This window comes from Geotrypetes seraphini, chromosome 3, assembly GCF_902459505.1.
Source record: "Geotrypetes seraphini chromosome 3, aGeoSer1.1, whole genome shotgun sequence".
NCBI classification, from domain to species: domain Eukaryota; kingdom Metazoa; phylum Chordata; class Amphibia; order Gymnophiona; family Dermophiidae; genus Geotrypetes; species Geotrypetes seraphini.
The window spans coordinates 380,275,410-380,293,549 of record NC_047086.1 but is presented as its reverse complement, the minus strand read 5'-3'; the positions used below and the strand labels follow the sequence as shown (position 1 = coordinate 380,293,549).

The 18,140-nt window shown below is 45.4% G+C and overlaps 1 protein-coding gene across 4 annotated transcripts in view; it reads left to right on the top strand.

The window, feature by feature from the left end:
• Positions 1 to 18,140, top strand: part of GTF2A1L (general transcription factor IIA subunit 1 like) — a 175,061-nt gene that overhangs the window by 20,491 nt on the left and 136,430 nt on the right. For all 4 annotated transcript variants that reach the window (XM_033937756.1, XM_033937755.1, XM_033937754.1 and 1 more), the window contains one exon: positions 11,435 to 11,490. In XM_033937756.1, coding sequence (XP_033793647.1) covers positions 11,435 to 11,490 — 56 coding nt within the window. The remainder of the gene's footprint in view (positions 1 to 11,434; positions 11,491 to 18,140) is intronic.

Below are 18,140 nucleotides of genomic sequence, written 5' to 3'. Positions count from 1 at the left end.
GAAAATAAATTACTTAGCTTTAACAGTTGTTCTGTTGCGGATACACAGAAATCTATACTGTAGCTGTTGATTCCCATTTCCCCACAAACTGCAGAAGGAAATACCCTTTAAGAACTTGAAAATTTCTCCCCTTCTGCTGTGGAGTACCACACCCTCCTCAGTTATTCCTTCTGTAAGGGAACTCAGAAGGTGTGTTTTGCTTTGCTGGGGGTTTTTTCTTTATTTTTTGTGGGTGTTTTTCTGTCAGATTTTGAAATTCTTCATGGCTTCAGTGCTCAGAGGTCCCATGCTTGGGCATACTCCATTGGGGAAGGGACGCATTCCCACCTGGGAAGACTTATTCTCCAAGGCCAATCTCACAGAGTACCTGCGGAGCCAATCTGCTTTGGATCCCTTTAGGAGCTTGGAGTCCATCCCTCTGGGAGCAGCTCACCTGATTTTATTAGAGGGTGTGAGGCCTCTGAGTAAGAACCCTAGGGGTATCGAGGAGCCGGCTGCATAATTTTTCTCCCAATCACTGCGTGAGGAATCCTGGGGGTGGGAGTTGGTGGCTGTGGTCCATCCAGCTGAGAGCAATTTCTGAGACAGAAATCCTTTCCCTGTAGCCAGGCTGATTTAGACAAACAGGCACCTCAAGTCACAGAGAATACTCCCATTATTCCCTATGGGGAGCATCAGGAAGGGTCTGAAATTTGGAGTTTTAGTGGTTTCTGGGGTTAGTGCTTGGGTCCCCCTCCTCTAAAACCCTAAAATTGCTATTTTTTTATTCTTACATTTGACTCCCAATAGAGAATGACACGGGGAAAAAATTTGTCCCCTTCTCCGCCCCATCTCTGTGAGCTTGTCCCCATCCCATCCCCGCAAACCATCTGATCCCATCTGCACAAACCATCTCCCTTCTGTGTTCCTATTTTCCCCATTTCTAATATCTCCCCTCTGTATCTGTATAATCCCTCCTGTGTCCGGCATTGCCCCCCCCGTGTCCATATACCATTCCCGTATATTTCCCCTTTATGTTTCTGTCCCTATGCCCCCATGCACATAATTTCCCCTCTTTTTCTGTTAACCTTTCTGTGTCCAGATTTCCCCTCTCTTCCTCTTCCACACCAATATGTCTCTCTCCTCTCCAACCCCATCTAGCTTCTTTCCCTCTTTCTTCCCCCACTTCCAGCATCTGGCTCACCTGTCTGACCTTCTCCCCTTTCTCTTTCCTATTCCTCAGCCAGTTTTGCTTTGGTGTCCTTTTTTCCCCCCAAGCTCTATGGGAAATAATATATATCTTTTTTTAAAAAGGTTCATTTCAGCTGGGTCCTCTGTCTCCAGCAGCATCCACCTCCCTCCCTCTCACCCATCGCGGTCTGTGCATCTTCCTCCCTCCCTTGCCCTTACCTTCACTGGCGACTTTTCTCTTAGCAAGCAGCTGGAACATTTCCTGAAGTCGTGTGCGGGCTGGCTGGCTGGCTGCCTGAAACTTCTCTTCTGATCTGATGCAACTTCCTGTTTCCGGTTGCATTAGAGGAGAAGTTTCAGACAAACAGACAACCACACCCAACTTCAGGAAATGCTCTTGCTGCTTGTTAGAGAAAAATCACCAGCGAAGATAAAGGCAAGGGAGGGAGGGAGATGATCGGACCACGCGATGGGATTTTAAGTATTTTGCGCGCGCTCCCTTAATTAACTGCGGGGACAAGGCCATTCACCGCTCCACGGGGCAGTGAATGGCCTTGTCCCCGTACTCGCGGCGACCAGGTGTTTGTTTTTTTTTTGTCCGTTTCGGTGGATAACAGTCGCCATGTCGTTCTCTAACTCCCAACAGTTCATTTTTGGTATATATGTTTTTTTATGGCGGCCATCTTTGATTTTTAGCAGTTGATTTTAAACTCTCTTTTCTGCTTCAGAACTACTTGTTTTGAGAAGTGACTGCCTCTGATGGATTCCCCAAACATTTCTAGTCCCGGATATTGCGTCGGTTGTATAGAGTTTCCAGTTGAAGAGTGGCCGTGTTCCATGTGGCGTGGGACACGAGGAAATGGTGGAAGCTTCGGACTCTGCTCCCAGTCAGTCCTGTAAGGCCTTGGAACCTCTGAAGTCCCAGAATAATCGGTCTAAGGGGAAAAGATCCTGCTCAGAAGAAATGAGCAGTGATGGGGCAAAACACAAGTGTGAGGTGGCAGAAGATGTACAGTGGTGCCTCGCATAACGGACGCCTCGTACAGCGAACGCTGCGCATAACGAACTTTTTGTCTTGCTCCCTATAACGAACTTCGTTTCACACAACGAAGTCGCCCGAGGGGCCCGGGGGGGGGCGGAACTACTCTCGCCGCTTTCTAATGTGAGCCGGGAACAGCAGCACCCTCCTGTCTGAATGCAGTGTTCCATCATCTCCCTCCACCTTACCTTAAAAACCGAGTTTTCCGGCTTTCTTTTTCGGCCAGCCACACACTTTCAAAGAGCAGCACATGCGCGCATGCTCTGTTGTTCAATCTTCTCCTCTGACGCAACCGGAAACCGGAAGTTGCAGGAGAGAGAACATTGATCAACTCCAGCAGCTGCGCGTGCACAGCTTTTTGAGATCGTGCGGCTGGGTGAGGGAGAAGGCTGGCAGGCTCTGCATGTGAGGTGAGGTGGAGGGAGGGAAATGTAGGGCTGCAGAACGAATTATTTTGTTTTACAGGTATTCTTATGGGACAACAGGGCTGCAGAACGAATTATTTTGTTTTACAGGTATTCTTATGGGAAAACGCGTTTCACACAACGAACGTTTCACATAACAAACTTGCTCCTGGAACGGATTAAGTTCGTTGTGTGAGGCACCACTGTATCTCCTCCGGTCTGGAGTTATGCAGTGAGCCTCAGAACCCCCGATGCATGGCTGCTCAGATTTTGTCAGTCTTTTTATGGAAAGCCTATATAACTGGACCATGAAGTGCTGTGCCGCCTACAGGTGCGCTTGCTATGTCTAAGGGGGATCCTTCTCACAAACAGGTATCCCCGCTCATATCATGCTGGCTCCTAGTGTCAGTGACCATTCAAGCCATATCCACTCAGAATTCACTCTTATAATATACTTGAAGAAAAACGATATTGAAAATCTCAGAGTCTCACAAAACCAAAAGAGTTTAACATAAGAGGACCGGAAGGGGTATCAGACAACCCTGCACACAACGATTGAGTGCTGGGAGAAGTTCCTCATTTACCCCACGGAACCTCCACCACCTCTTAGTGTGTTGCTTATTTCAATTTATAGCAGCTTTGTTTTAAAGTTACTCATATTTGTTACTCTATATTGTATTTTACTTTATATTGCATTTCTAGTAAGTGTAGAGAAGTTACTTAGCTTTCAGCTTTCAGTTTAAAAATCAATCCCCTGAACGCCAACGCGTTTCGATATCCTTTGTCAAGGCGACATGGGGAGCTGAAAACCAAAACACAAACAATCAAAAAAGCTTAAGGGATAAGGTCTACAATTTAACCCCCCAAGCAATAGCCAAATCTACTTACATTTAACATTTAACATGCACTGTATACCACCAACCGGCTGCAAACGCAAGCCGAGGCAGAGTGACTCTGGACTTTAAATACCACCCCCACATATGACTCATCCGGGGAACACCCACCTGACCTAAGGACTAACTTAAAGGAACATACACACTGAAGGCAAAAATGCCTAAAATTCAGCCTGAGCTAACCAATCGGATGTTTCATTTAACCCTTTAGGTGACATAGAATCTAGCACAAACATCCAACGGAGTTCACACCGGTTAAGCCTCCGAACAGTGTTACCTCCCTCCCACCCAACTGTAACACGATCTAACACCCTCCATTTCAAATCTTTTAAAGTGTGTCCATGCCTGATCCAATGACGGACCAAGGGGGAAGACTCAGTGTGGGTATGGACCCTAGATTTGTGTTCTGTTAAACGGACCCGTATAGGTCGGGTAGTTCTACCCACATACAACAATGGGCAGGGGCACTGTATCACATACACCACGTTATCCGACATACAAGTGGTGTTGTGTTTGGTCTTATAGGTAACCCCCGTGCTTGGATGGATCCAATCCTCCCCCGTTATGGTGAACTCACACCACTTTGACTACTTAATAGAGAGATAAATTACTTAGTAATCTGTGGCTAACAGGAACTATATTTCAATTTTTCACAGCTATAAATCATTTAAAATCCAAACTTATTGTGGTTGTAAACAATAAATTCTATAAATAATTTGTGAAGTGCTCAGACCTGATAACCCATATAGAGGTTAACTCACACCACTGACATGACCCACAAGGACGGTGATTGCCCCTAACCCTGGGAATGTTGTCCTGAAATTTATAATGATTTAATAACTCCCCCAAATTCCTTCTCGTGCGATAGGAGCACAAAGGGGAGTCCCCAAGGCTGGGGATGACCAATCTGGGAATGTGCCAATGTTTTTTAATTATATCAGCAACCCGGTGGGCAAGGGTGGAGAACTCCTGTACAAAGGCCACCATGTTTTGGGACTGCTCCTCTCTGACCACATCCTGCAGCAGCCATTCTCTCTGGGCGTATTTAGCTCTTTTATACGCCTGCTTTACAGTAGACCGGGGATAACCCCGATGGTAAAATCTAGCTTTCATATGTTTAGCCTGGCTGCGGAACTCATCAAGAGAGTAGCAAATCCTTCTTAACCTCAAAAATTGGCTAATTGGTAAACTTCTTTTAAGACTCTCAGGATGAAAGCTGTGGAACCGTAACAAACTATTACGGTCCGTCTTTTTCCTATATAGTGAAGTTTGAAGATGCGTGGTCCCCTTCATAATTAACATGTCCAAAAACGGGATCTCCCTATGGTTTATAGTAGCTGTAAATTTAATATCATTGTCTAAAGCATTCAGTTTATCAATAAAGGACAATAATTCCTTTTCTGTTGAAGTCCAAACCAGCAGGATATCATCAAGGAACCTCTTCCAAAGTTTGACATTTCTGAAAGAAGGAAGAGGGTAAATCAAACGTTCCTCCACATCAGCCATGAACAAGGCCGCTAAAGAGGGGGCTAAAGAAGCCCCCATGGCAATACAATGCATCTGTACATAGAAATGATTATGGAACCAGAAATAGCTTCTGGTTAACACCAAGTTGGCCATTTCCATCAATAAGTCCACCGATAGATTAGGTCTTATCGTCTGCTCACTGCAAATGCGATGTATTATAGCCAAAGCTCTGTCCATGGGGATCATGGTGTACAATGATGTCACGTCCAATGTCACCAAGATCCAGTGACACTCATATGCATCCATATCCTCTATTATTCTAAGCATGTGGTTTGTGTCCTTGATGTAGGATTTTATAAAAGGAACCTGCTTCTTCAAAAAGATATCCAAAAATTTAGACAATGGCTCAAGGGGAGAATCCCGCATGGATACAATAGGACGTCCAGGGGGGTTGGAAGAATTCTTATGTATTTTCGGCAGGAAATAGATAACCGGCGTCACATAGAAACTGGGATTAAGAAAGGAAGCTTCCCTCGAAGTAATCATTTTCTGCTTGTAAGCTTTGGAGACCAGTTTAGAAATTAAACATTTGAGTTCACTGACTGGATCCTCCGACAATAACTGATAGAACAAAGGGTCATCTAATTGGCGATGTGCCTCTTTCAAATACTGTTCTTTGGACCAAAGCACAATGGCCCCTCCCTTATCAGCTCGCGAAAATATGATGGATGTGTCATCGCGCAATTGTTGTAAAGCACACCATTCAGGGTAAGGTATATTGAACTGAGGTGACATAGAGGAGTGCTGCATTTCCATCTGCTCAACTTCCGATAATACTAAATCCCGGAAGGTTATCAAATTTGGATGTAGTGGAGACGCCGGGCACCAGTTAGATCTAGTCGAAATCAGCGTCCCATCACTCACCGGAGCATGATCTTGAAAAAACAGTTTTAAATGCAACTTCCGAAGTAGACTATAGATGGAAACCCGGGTATTAAAGGCATCATATCGTGCCGTGGGCACAAACCCCATACCCAAGTTTAAAACCTCTTCCTGAATAGGGGTCAATTTCTTCTGCATTAAATTGATTACAGCTGATTGGTCTGGAACTGGGACCTCGTCTGGGGGCCCTGGGCGTAAGCCTGTTGATGTACCTGAAATGCCACCCGTCTTGGTCCTCGACCCTTTTGTCTGCCTCTGGGTCCTCGCAGTGGAAAACCCCCTTGGCCACGTTGTCCCCTCTGTCCTGAGGGACCTCCACCATGACTACTGGAGGAAGAGCTGGAATCCGTGGACAAATGGTCATCCTCAAATGGTTGCTTTTGAGGGACATTATTTCTAAATCGCCAAAGATAAACCTGATTCATGGCATAATCCCGTTCGTCCCTCCTGTATTTCTTGATTTTAGATTGCTTGATAGATTCTTTATACAATTCAATCTTATTATTCTGGTCACTCTCCAGAGCGACAAATTCAGTCTCACTTGCACAAGCTGTACGAATTAAGGCTTTAGTTTCCTCAATCGTTTGCTTCAATTCCACTTCCAAACATGTAATCTGTTCAATAATCAACAGCATTAAATCAAAACTGCATTTATTCAGAATGGCACACCATTTCTCCTGAAACTGGACTTCATTAGCAAATAGGGTCGGTCCTTTTTGAATTCTCAGTCCACGAGGAATCATCGCAGTTGATACATACTGTGCCAAGGTGTTAGCATGTAATTCTGCCCTCACCAGTTTCTTTTGATGAACTTCCAGTTCAAACCACGTGGACAAACCCGTGGTTGGTGCCCCCCCTTCAATAAGGGTGGGTCGATTCAATAATTCTGTCCTCTTTTCCTCCGAAAAAGAAAAAACTACTGGGTTTCCTTGCATTAAAGCCATATCCACTCAGAATTCACTCTTATAATATACTTGAAGAAAAACGATATTGAAAATCTCAGAGTCTCACAAAACCAAAAGAGTTTAACATAAGAGGACCGGAAGGGGTATCAGACAACCCTGCACACAACGATTGAGTGCTGGGAGAAGTTCCTCATTTACCCCACGGAACCTCCACCACCTCTTAGTGTGTTGCTTATTTCAATTTATAGCAGCTTTGTTTTAAAGTTACTCATATTTGTTACTCTATATTGTATTTTACTTTATATTGCATTTCTAGTAAGTGTAGAGAAGTTACTTAGCTTTCAGCTTTCAGTTTAAAAATCAATCCCCTGAACGCCAACGCGTTTCGATATCCTTTGTCAAGGCGACATGGGGAGCTGAAAACCAAAACACAAACAATCAAAAAAGCTTAAGGGATAAGGTCTACAATTTAACCCCCCAAGCAATAGCCAAATCTACTTACATTTAACATGCACTGTATACCACCAACCGGCTGCAAACGCAAGCCGAGGCAGAGTGACTCTGGACTTTAAATACCACCCCCACATATGACTCATCCGGGGAACACCCACCTGACCTAAGGACTAACTTAAAGGAACATACACACTGAAGGCAAAAATGCCTAAAATTCAGCCTGAGCTAACCAATCGGATGTTTCATTTAACCCTTTAGGTGACATAGAATCTAGCACAAACATCCAACGGAGTTCACACCGGTTAAGCCTCCGAACAGCTTTTTTGATTGTTTGTGTTTTGGTTTTCAGCTCCCCATGTCACCTTGACAAAGGATATCGAAACGCTTTGGCGTTCAGGGGATTGATTTTTAAACTGAAAGCTGAAAGCTAAGTAACTTCTCTACACTTACTAGAAATGCAATATAAAGTAAAATACAATATAAAGTAACAAATATGAGTAACTTTAAAACAAAGCTGCTATAAATTGAAATAAGCAACACACTAAGAGGTGGTGGAGGTTCCGTGGGGTAAATGAGGAACTTCTCCCAGCACTCAATCGTTGTGTGCAGGGTTGAGTGACCATTCAAAGCAGATTGGGATGATTGGAAGTCTCTTTCATGCCTTTGTTTTCACAGGACTCTTATGCAACAGTGGATGATGTGGGATCCCAGTAGCCAGGGGGCAGATCTGGTGACAGATCAGTGATGATCCCTCTGTGCATTGCCATTTCAGGTTAGCTTCAGTTTCCCATGTTATTTCTGATGCTCTGGCTATAATGAAGCTTGTTGCCCAGCAGCATTCCACCACGCAGTGCTTATCATGTGCAGCACTAATGCACAGGCAAATTTTTTTTCCTGCTTATCCAGATCTTACTTCTTTGGTCACTGACCAGTGGAACAATCCTAAAGGCTCTCTTAAAGTGGCTAAAGTTATGTCTCGGCTCTAACCTATGGTTCTGGACTTCCAACAGCTGTTTGTCCAACTGAAGGTGGACTCCATAGTGGTGCAAATGATCAAGTGCACCTCTCGCTTGGGATCTCTCAGAGAGAGAAAGAGATAATGGTTACTACGGGGGGGCAGACTAGATGGGCCATTTGGCCGTTATCTGCCGTCATGTTTCTAAGATGGAGTGATACTGAAGGAAACACAAGATCGTAGAGTATTTGTGGTCTTGAAAGGACAGTTTGAGGCGCTGACTTTGGGTATCAAAGCTGCAGCGGTTGCCTCCTTTGTAGCATATGCCTGCCAAACCAGACTGCAGACTAATCCTTTAGAGCTTGGGGATTCCTGTCCCCACATGTTAAGGAGGGTGTGTGGATTATGTGGCTGGTACTCTTTATGACATCATTAGAGTCCTGGGTAAGGTTTCAGCTTACTCCGTCTTAGCTTGCCGGATGCTCTGGATCAGATAGTGGGCAGGCGACTCGGCCTCCAAGACCGTTCTCAGCAGATTACCCTTCAAGGGGCAGAGCTAGCTTAACAAAGAGCTAGACGACTTCATGGCCAGTGTGGCGGATGGCCCATGCAAATCCCTCCCAGATAATAGAAGCCGTTGACCTGCTATTCCTCCAGCTAGTCCTCTCGGGGACCCTATCAGGGGTCCAGACATATTGGCAGTTGTTGGTGTCAGCAGTCCGAGGATTCCTGTGGTGGCTCGGCCTCCAAGAAGCAGTAATGACGCCAGGAGGACAGTCAATCTTCCTCATATTAGAGGACGACTTTCAGGGACAAATGAGAACAAATCTTGTCCGATCGCTGCGTGCTGGACATTATCAGGTCGGGGCACAGAATTGAGTTTTTACCAGACTCTCCAGATCTATTCCTGGACTACACAGCCAGAGAAGGAGGTGAGAGTCCGAGCGACAGTGCAATGACTCTCTTGTTAAGTCCCTTCTGGATTCCATACGCTAGGTGTTAAATCCCAAACAGCAGTCCAGGTGTTGCAGAAATCTACATCTTTTCTGAACACATGTTTCACCCCCTTAGCCTGAGAGTCGTCAACAACTTTAGTTTCAATTTCTGCAATCAGTCAAATCAGAAGTTTTTTGCTGTTATTGAGAGAGACATGGGACAAGCCATTGCTTGCCCTGGATCGGTAGCATGGCCAAACTCTTTGGGTTTTGGCCAGGTACTAGGGACCTGGATTGGTCACCATGAGAACGGGCTACTGGGCTTGATGGACCATTGGTCTGACCAAGTAAGGCTATTCTTTTGTTCTTATGTACAGGACCTGGGCTGGATAGTCAACTTCCAGAAAAGTCCTCTTCTGCCGACTCAGTGTTTGGAGTACCTGGGAGTCCTCGTCAACACAGCTGTGTTTTTCTTTTCCTGGCAGCACATTCCACAATTGGTATAGCGACCTCCTGGGCAGAATCTCAGGCCTTTTCGCCTGATGAGATCTGCAGAGCTGCTATGTGGGCTACTCATTAGAGCTTTATGAAGTTCTACAGAATGGATGTGTTGGCTCGAGAGGATGCCGCCTTTGTGCCCTTGGTTCTGCGGACATACTCATCTGTCCCTCCCTAGCCGTGTGGTACTGCTTTGTCACGAGGCAATGCGTTTATAGCTTAACTATAAGAATAGCCTTAATTGGCTCCTGTGTATGCACAACAGAATGACAGATTAGGTTCTTACCTCAATAATCTGGGTTCTGTTAGGATTCACAGGAGTGCGTATGACCTTCCCTGTGCAGAATTGTTTTTGATTTGCTTGATTTCTGCCTTGGACATTGCCAGTGTCTATCTCGGGACCTCTGCTATTGTACGTAAGATTAAGAAAAGATGTGTTTCATGTATGGGGGTGGGGGGTCCCTTTCAATTTTCACCTGGGAGGGTCCTATAGGCCCTGCTTGTTACCCTTAGGAGGTTGGATCTGAGTTACTTATGTGAGTGATTTGTTGTACTCTGTTATAGGGGAAAACACCGTTCAGGGATTCAAGACAAAGTTAGACAAGTTCCTGCTGAACCAGAATGTACGCAGGTAAGGCTAGTCTCAGTTAGGGCACTGGTCTTTGACCTAAGGGCCACCATGTGAGCGGACTTCTGGTTACAATGGACCACTGGTCTGACCCAATAGCAGCAATTCTTATGTTCTTATGTTAAATATTTATTAATCATTGCTCTATTTTCTTTGTTTCAGAGCAGAGCTGAATGTATTTCTTGATAGGGAAGTTCTTCATGCCTCGCCTTCTCTTTTTTCGATTGCGTTGGTACCAGCTGAGGAGGGTGATGTGCTCCACTGCAGAAGGGGGAGGTGTTTTCAATTTCTTAAAGGCAGGGCTGTGGAGTCGGAGACAATTTTGGGTACTGAAGTCTGAGTCTGGGTACCAGAAACTGAGGAGTTGGAGTCGAAGGATTTATCTGCCGACTCCACAGCCCTGCGTAAAGTGATATCCTTGTGCAGTTCATGGGAAATGGGAATCAACAGCTACAGTGTGGACTCCTGTGTATCCTAACAAATCCAGGTTAATGAGGTAAGAACCTAATCTGTCATTCTCTGTGGACAGCAGGATAGAAGTCCATAGTAACTCTTTCACCTTTTCTTTGGAGTTGTATTCCATATTCTAAATATATAACGGAAAGAGCTGTGTTTAGCATGGAAAATGTTTTGCGTACAATCATAGTTAAAACATCATTAGAGTTGCAATGCTAGGGGAAGCTGTATTTTTGTGCACAATCTGTGTTGGATGGCGTCATTCATTTTTGAGAACTGTCTTGACACCATCTATAGGTAAGTAACTTGGTTTAACCTGAACATCCTAATACTAAAATTTTGTTCTTTCTTAAAATTATTTGTCTTTAGAGAGTTTCATATAATGTTCCATTGCCTTTCCATGTTATCCAACATGTAATCTGAGTCAGCCACATACTTTATATCAGTGATTCCCAACCCAATCCTGGAGGAACACCAGGCCAATCGGGTTTTCAGGCTAGCCCTAATGAATATGCATGAGAGAGATTTGCATATCATGGAAGTGATAGGCATGCAAATTTGCTTCATGCATATTCATCAGGGCTAGCCTGAAAACCCAATTGGCCTGGTGTTCCTCCAGGACAGGGTTGGGAACCACTGCTTTATATCATTGTGCCTTGAAAGAACTGATTTCATTTGTATTTTTATAGCACCTTTAATCATACCTCCTGGTAGAAGTCTTCAAAGTTATACAGCAGGAGAACTGGTATGTATTTATCAGTAATGTTTACTTGTTCCTAAGTATGTATTAGGCAACATCATATACCTCTTATAGTATTAGAATCAGTGTCTATGCCAATTGAAAAGCTCTGCTTTCCTTAGTCCCTGACGTAGCTGTGAGGCAAAACGCTTAGCCATCGTCATTGGGGATAGGAGCCTGGCTGCCTTTCCACACATTTCAAGATAAGTTTATTGCTACTTCTCTAATGTTTGGCACAGTGACTTTCTTAAATGATTAATGAAGCATTTAACTGTTCTACTAACTGTTTATGTGCCTATTTCACTTGTCCTTGTGATCAAACGGAGGTTTTTATGACTCTGAGTTTATTTGCCCTTTCCAGTTAGAAGAGGGCTTCCTCCCTAACAGGGCTCTGAGGCTTTTCCTCCTGAACACCTATGGACTTGATATAGCTGGTTTTCACTACTAAGATTTTTCACAGCTAAATAGCTGCTGGGACCACTGCTTTTTAACATATTTATCAATGATCTAGAGCAGTGTTTTGCAACCTTTTCAAGCCAAGTACCCCCTAAGCCTAACAAATACCATCCGAGTACCCCCGCCCAAACTCTGCCTCAGAACCGCCCAAACTCTGCCTCTGACTTCACCCCCATAATAATAGTACTAATTGTAATGCAATTTCGTCCATCCATTTTTCATATACACATAATATAATCTTATAATACATAATGGTAACCACAAAATTAAAAAAACACAAAGCACACTGTACGCAGAGAAAATGTTAATTATCATTTATATTCGGGGGGTTTTCAAAGAGGTCAAGGCAGATGACTTTAAAATATGCAATGTCACATCAGCAACAACTATTGAAAAATAGACAAATATGGTGCAAAATATAGACAGCAGATATAGATTCTCAAAACTGACACATTTTGATCACTAAATTGGAAATAAAATCATTTTTCCTACCTTTGTTGTCTGTTGATTTCATGAGTCTCTGGTTGTTGTTCCTTTTGACTGCATCCAATATTTCTTTCTTTCTTTCTGCCTCCTACATGCTTCCTCTCCTCCAGACCTCATTCCATTCCCCAAACAACATCTCTCTGTCCCTCCATGAGTTCAACTTTTTCTTCTTCTCTCCCTGCCTCCCCGTTCCACTCCCAAAGCCGACTCTGCCACCTGACACACTCCATTCCCCCCTCAACTTTTTCTTCCTTTCTCCCTGCCTTCCTCCCCCCCCCCCGCTGAAGGCACCGCTGCCAATTTCTCCCTGCCCCACTCCCCGAAGCTGATCCTGCCACCGTACACGCTCCATTCCCACCCCCACGCTGCCACTGCAGCAACAGGGATGGGCCAGGACGTGCATTACAGCAGACCAGTGAGAAATTATTTGATCAGGCTACAAGCTGGAATTTGCCCAACTGCTATCGGATTGTGGTAATGATGAAAGCCAGCCTTTGGGGCTGGGGAGCTCACTGCGATCGTTGTTCTCTGCAGGGCTGTTGGACTCCGTCTCAGAGAGCGTGGTCAATCAACTGTTTGGAGTTCAGGGCTATTTGGCTAGCCCTGAGAGCTTTGCAGCAAACCCTGGAGGAATAGGCTATCTAGGTCTTCTCTGACAATGCGACGGCAGTGGCCTTTGTCAATTGCCAGGGAGGGACCAAGAGCTCTCCCTTTGCTTAGATAGCCTGCCTTCTTTTATTTTGGGTGGAACGTCATCTACTGGCACTGACGGCAATGCATGTGGCTGGAGTGAACAACATTCAGGCAGACTTCCTCAGTCATTGGACACTCGATCTGGGCATGTGGGCCCTGTCATTGGAGGCATTCCAAGCCTTTATGTGGTGCTGGGGGCAACCTTCTTTGACCTCATAGTCACAAGAAACAAAAAGGCACAGCGTTTCTTCAGTTATAGATCCGAGCCAGGAAGCTAGAGGCTCGATGCTTTGGCACAACCATGGCCTCAGGGAGTTCTTCTGTACATCTTTCCTCACTGGTCCATGATCAGATGGGTACTTCGGAGGATTGTGGCTCATCCTGGTTGCGTCATCCTGGTGGCTCCTGACTGGCCTCGAAGATCGTGGTTTGCAGATCTGATGCAGCTGCGTGTGGGGCACAGTCTGCGCCCGAGTGTCTATCCGGACCTTCTCTGTCGAGGGCTGGTAGCTATGGAAGATCTGAATCACTTTGCACTTGAGCTCGCTGCCCTAGAACATAAAGGATATTCGGATCTGGTAGTGGACACTCTCCTCAGGTCTAAGAAGTTGTCCATAGTGTTGGCCTATGCTAAGGCGTGGAAGTCCTTCCAGCATTGGTGTTCTAAGACCAGGTGGATCCTTACTTGGCTTTGGTCGTGCGGATTCTCCCTTTTCTTCAAGCTGGTTTGGATAAAGGCCTCACTGTGGCTTCTCTGCGGGTTCAGGTGGCCGGACTGTCCTGTTTTAGATCCAGAGACAGTAGATTCTCGTTAGTGTTGCGTCCGGATATGGCTTGATTTTTGAAGGGAGCCCTTCGAGTCGGGCTGCCCTTAAAGAATCCTTTCCCGGCTTGGGATTTTAACTTGGTGCTGTCGGGCCTGTTGAGCCTGTTCAGGATGCTTCCCTCCTGGATTTGACAATCAAAACTGTGTTTCTTGTTGCAGTCACTTTTGCCCGCAGGGTTTCCGAGCTACAGGCAGCATCTTGCAGAGACCCTTTTCTCCATATTTCGGAGGGGGGGGGGTGTTCTTTGATGACAGTTCCTTTCTTTTTACCGAAGGTAGTCTCAGCTTTTTATGTCAATCAGGAAGTGTGTTTGTCTGCTTTTCAGCTGACTGGTTCCAGAACTCTGGATCACCTGTTGAAGAAACTGGATGTGTGCAGGGTGCTCCTGCGGTATTTGGAAGTTACTAATGATTTTTGCCTCTGACCATCTGTTTGTGCTGACACATTCCAGTAAGCAAGGTGCTCCTTCTAAGGCCATGATCTCCAGATAACATAACTTAACATCGTGCTTATTAACTGCGTAACCATAAGTTCAACATGTTTTACAAAAGACTATAAACAAAGAACAATATCATTAAGAACAGAATAAATTATTTAACCAAATATTTTGAGAAAAGATAAGTTTTCATCTGAATTCAAAAATGTTTGTAGGAATAAGCAGTAAGCAGATGGATGCATAGGGCCATTTCGTCCACTTAGATAAGGGGTGCCCACACTTTTTGGGCTTGCGAGCTACTTTTAAAATGACCAAGTCAAAATGATCTATCAACAATAAAATTAAAAAAAAAACCATAAAGCACACTGTACGCTGAGAAAATGTTAATTATCATTCCTATTCTGGGGTTTTTTCAAAGAGGTCAAGGCAGATGACTCTATGCACTGTCACCTCAGTAACAATCGTACAAAAATAGACAAATATACCCCCCTCCCTTTTTACTAAACCACAATAGCAGTTTTTAGCGCAGGGAGCTGCGCTGAATGCCAGCTCTGCTCTCAACGCTCATAGGCTCCCTGCACTAAAAACCGCTATTGTGGTTTAGTGAAAGGGGGGCCATAGTGCAAAATATAGACAGCAGATATAAATTCAGACACATTTTGATCACTAAATTGAAAATAAAATCATTTTTCCTACCTTTGTTGTCGGTGATTTCATGAGTCTCTGGTTGCACTTTCTTCTTCTGACTGTGCATCCAATCTTTCTTCCCTTCTTTCAGCCTGTATGCTTCCTCTCCACCAGACCTCATTCCCTCCCCCAACTTTTTCTTCCTCTCTCCCTGCCCTTTCTTTCTCCCTGCCTCACTTTCTTTTTTCTCTCTTCATGCCCCCTTTCTTTTTTCCCATTTCCCTTCTCTCCTTCTGTCTCCCTGCCTGCCCCCCCTTTCTTTCTTTCTCCCTGCCCTCCCCCAAGTCACTGCTACCACCATCGGGAAACAGGCCCCAAAGCCGCCACCCCCCCCCAAGCTCTCCCTGCTTCCTTGTGTCGTGGCCGACCAGCATTCACTACCACCATCGAGAAACAGGCCCCAAAGCCGCCGCCCCCCCAAGCTCTCCCTGCTTCCTTGTGTCGTGGCCCACCAGCATTCCTCTCCCTGACGTCAATTCTGCCATCGGAGAGGAAGTTCCGGCCCAGCCAAGCAGCGATTGGCTGGCCCGAACTTCCTCTCCGACGGCAGAATTGACGTCGGGAAGAGGAAGGCTGATCGGCCCGGTAGATTGCCAAGGCAAAGTGAGTCTATCACGGAGCCCAGGAAGGGCTCCACGATCAACTCACTTTGCCTTGGCGATCTACCGGTCGATCGCAATCGACCTATTGGGCACCCCTGGCTTAGATTCTGGTGGGGAAACAGTGTATTGTTTCTGTCCGGGCGCATTCTACCAAGAGTGTGGCTTTATCATTGGCCAAAGCGAGAGCTGTTCCTCCTGCAGAGATTTGCAGGGCAGCAACATGGTCTTTGCGTCACACATTTGCCAAATTCTACAGAGTGAATGTGGCTGCCAGGCAGAACTTGGCCTTAAGGTCCTTGGTCTTAAGGGTCGGCACAGCAAGCCCACCCTAACTATTTTTTTGGGGGGGCTGGTTTTGTACGTCCCTGTCATCTAGAATGTCTCACTTATTGCATGGAAAAAGAGATTATGTACTTACCCTAGTAAACTCTTTTCTAGAAGATAGTTGAGATATTCTAGACTCCCCACCCTGTCCTTCTTGCATCTGTTTTCAGCTTTTCAGTCTCTTCAGTCTTCTCCAAGCTGATTCTTGGAGACTGGTCAGCCCTTTGGGGTTGTGAAGAATTTGTACATATGTTCAATTTGTTTGGGAGTAGTTTCTGAGCTCCTTTGAAGCCTGTGTTGGCAGTTAATGGTACTGTTTATTTTTTTCTGAGGAGCACTCTAGTTTGGCCTGTTGTTAAAGGTGCCTCTACTTCACATCTGTGGGTGCCTTTCTGTACTTGGGTACTGACTGCCAGAGGATGCTATACTGAGCTGTAAAGTACATTGAGGCACAGTGAAAATTCCAGAGTGAATTTCTTCTGCAGTCCATGCAAGTGTGGGGAAATAATCCTGTCATCTAGAACAGTGATTTCCAACCTTGTCCTGAAGGACCACCAGCCAGTCAGGTTTTTGGGATAGCCCTAATGAATATGCATAAGATAGATTTGCATATCATAGAGGTCGCAGGCATATTCATTTAGGGCTATCCTGAAAACCTGACTGGCTGGTTGTCCTCCAGGATAGGGTTAGGAACCACTGGTCTAGAATGTCTCACCTATCTACTGGAAAAGAGCTTACCAGGATAAGTACATAATCTGTTTTTGCTGAAGACAAAAAGTTGTTAAACCGTAAGAGGATTGTGAAAAATTGCAAGAGGACCTTGTGAGACTGGAAGACTGGGCATCAAAATAGCAGATGACATTTAATGTGAGCAAGTGCAAAGTGATGCATGTGGGAAAGCAGAACCTGACCTATAGCTATATAGGAGTAGATCCAGGAAAAGGTTCTAGGTGTCATTGTTGAAGATACGTTGAAACCCTCAGCTCAATGTGTGGTGGCGGTTAAGAAAGCAAATAGAATGTTAGGGGTTATCAGGAAAGGAATGGAATGGAAAACAAAAATGAAAATGTTCTAATGCCCTTGTATTGCTCTTCCTTCTGATTTTCTCTGGTCTTACCAGGGTAAACATAAACATAGAAACATAGAAATAGACGGCAGATAAGGGCCACGGCCCATCTAGTCTGCCCACCCTAATGACCCTCCCCTACCTTTGCCTAGTGAATAGAGCCCACGTGTCGATCCCATTTGGCCTTAAAATCAGGCACGCTGCTGGCCTCAATCACCTGTAGTGGAAGATTATTCCAGCGATCAACCACCCTTTCAGTGAAAAAGAATTTCCTGGTGTCACCTCGTAGTTTCCCGCCTCTGATTTTCCACGGATGCCCTCTTGTTGCCGTGGGTCCCTTGAAAAAGAAGATATCTTCTTCCGCTACGATGCGGCCCGTGAGATACTTGAACGTCTCGATCATGTCCCCCCTCTCTCTGCGCTCCTCAAGCGAGTATAGCTGCAGTTTGTCTAACCTTTCTTCGTACGGGAGATCTTTGAGTCCCGAGACCATCCGGGTGGCCATTCTCTGAACTGACTCCAATCTCAGCACATCTTTGCGATAATGTGGTCTCCAGAATTGCACACAGTATTCCAGGTGGGGCCTCACCATGGATCTATACAATGGCATAATGACTTCCGGCTTACGGCTGACGAAACCCCTGCGTATGCAACCTAGGATCTGTCTTGCCTTGGATGAGGTCTGCTCTACCTGACTGGCAGCCTTCATGTCCTCACTGACGATCACCCCCAAGTCCCGTTTTGCTACCGTTCTTGTTAGGATCTCACCATTAAGAGTATAAGTCTTGTATGGATTATGGTTGCCTAGGTGCATGACTTTGCATTTTTTGGCATTGAAGCTGAGTTGCCAGGTCCTAGACCAGCGCTCCAGTAGGAGTAGGTCGTGCATCATGTTGTCGGGCATTGAATCTTCGTCCGTTGTGCATTTTCCCACTACATTACTTAGTTTGGCGTCATCGGCGAATAAGGCTATTTTACCTCGAAGCCCTTCTGCCAAGTCTCTTATAAAGATGTTGAATAGGGTCGGTCCCAAGACCGAACCCTGTGGCACTCCACTGATCACCTCCGTCATTTCTGAG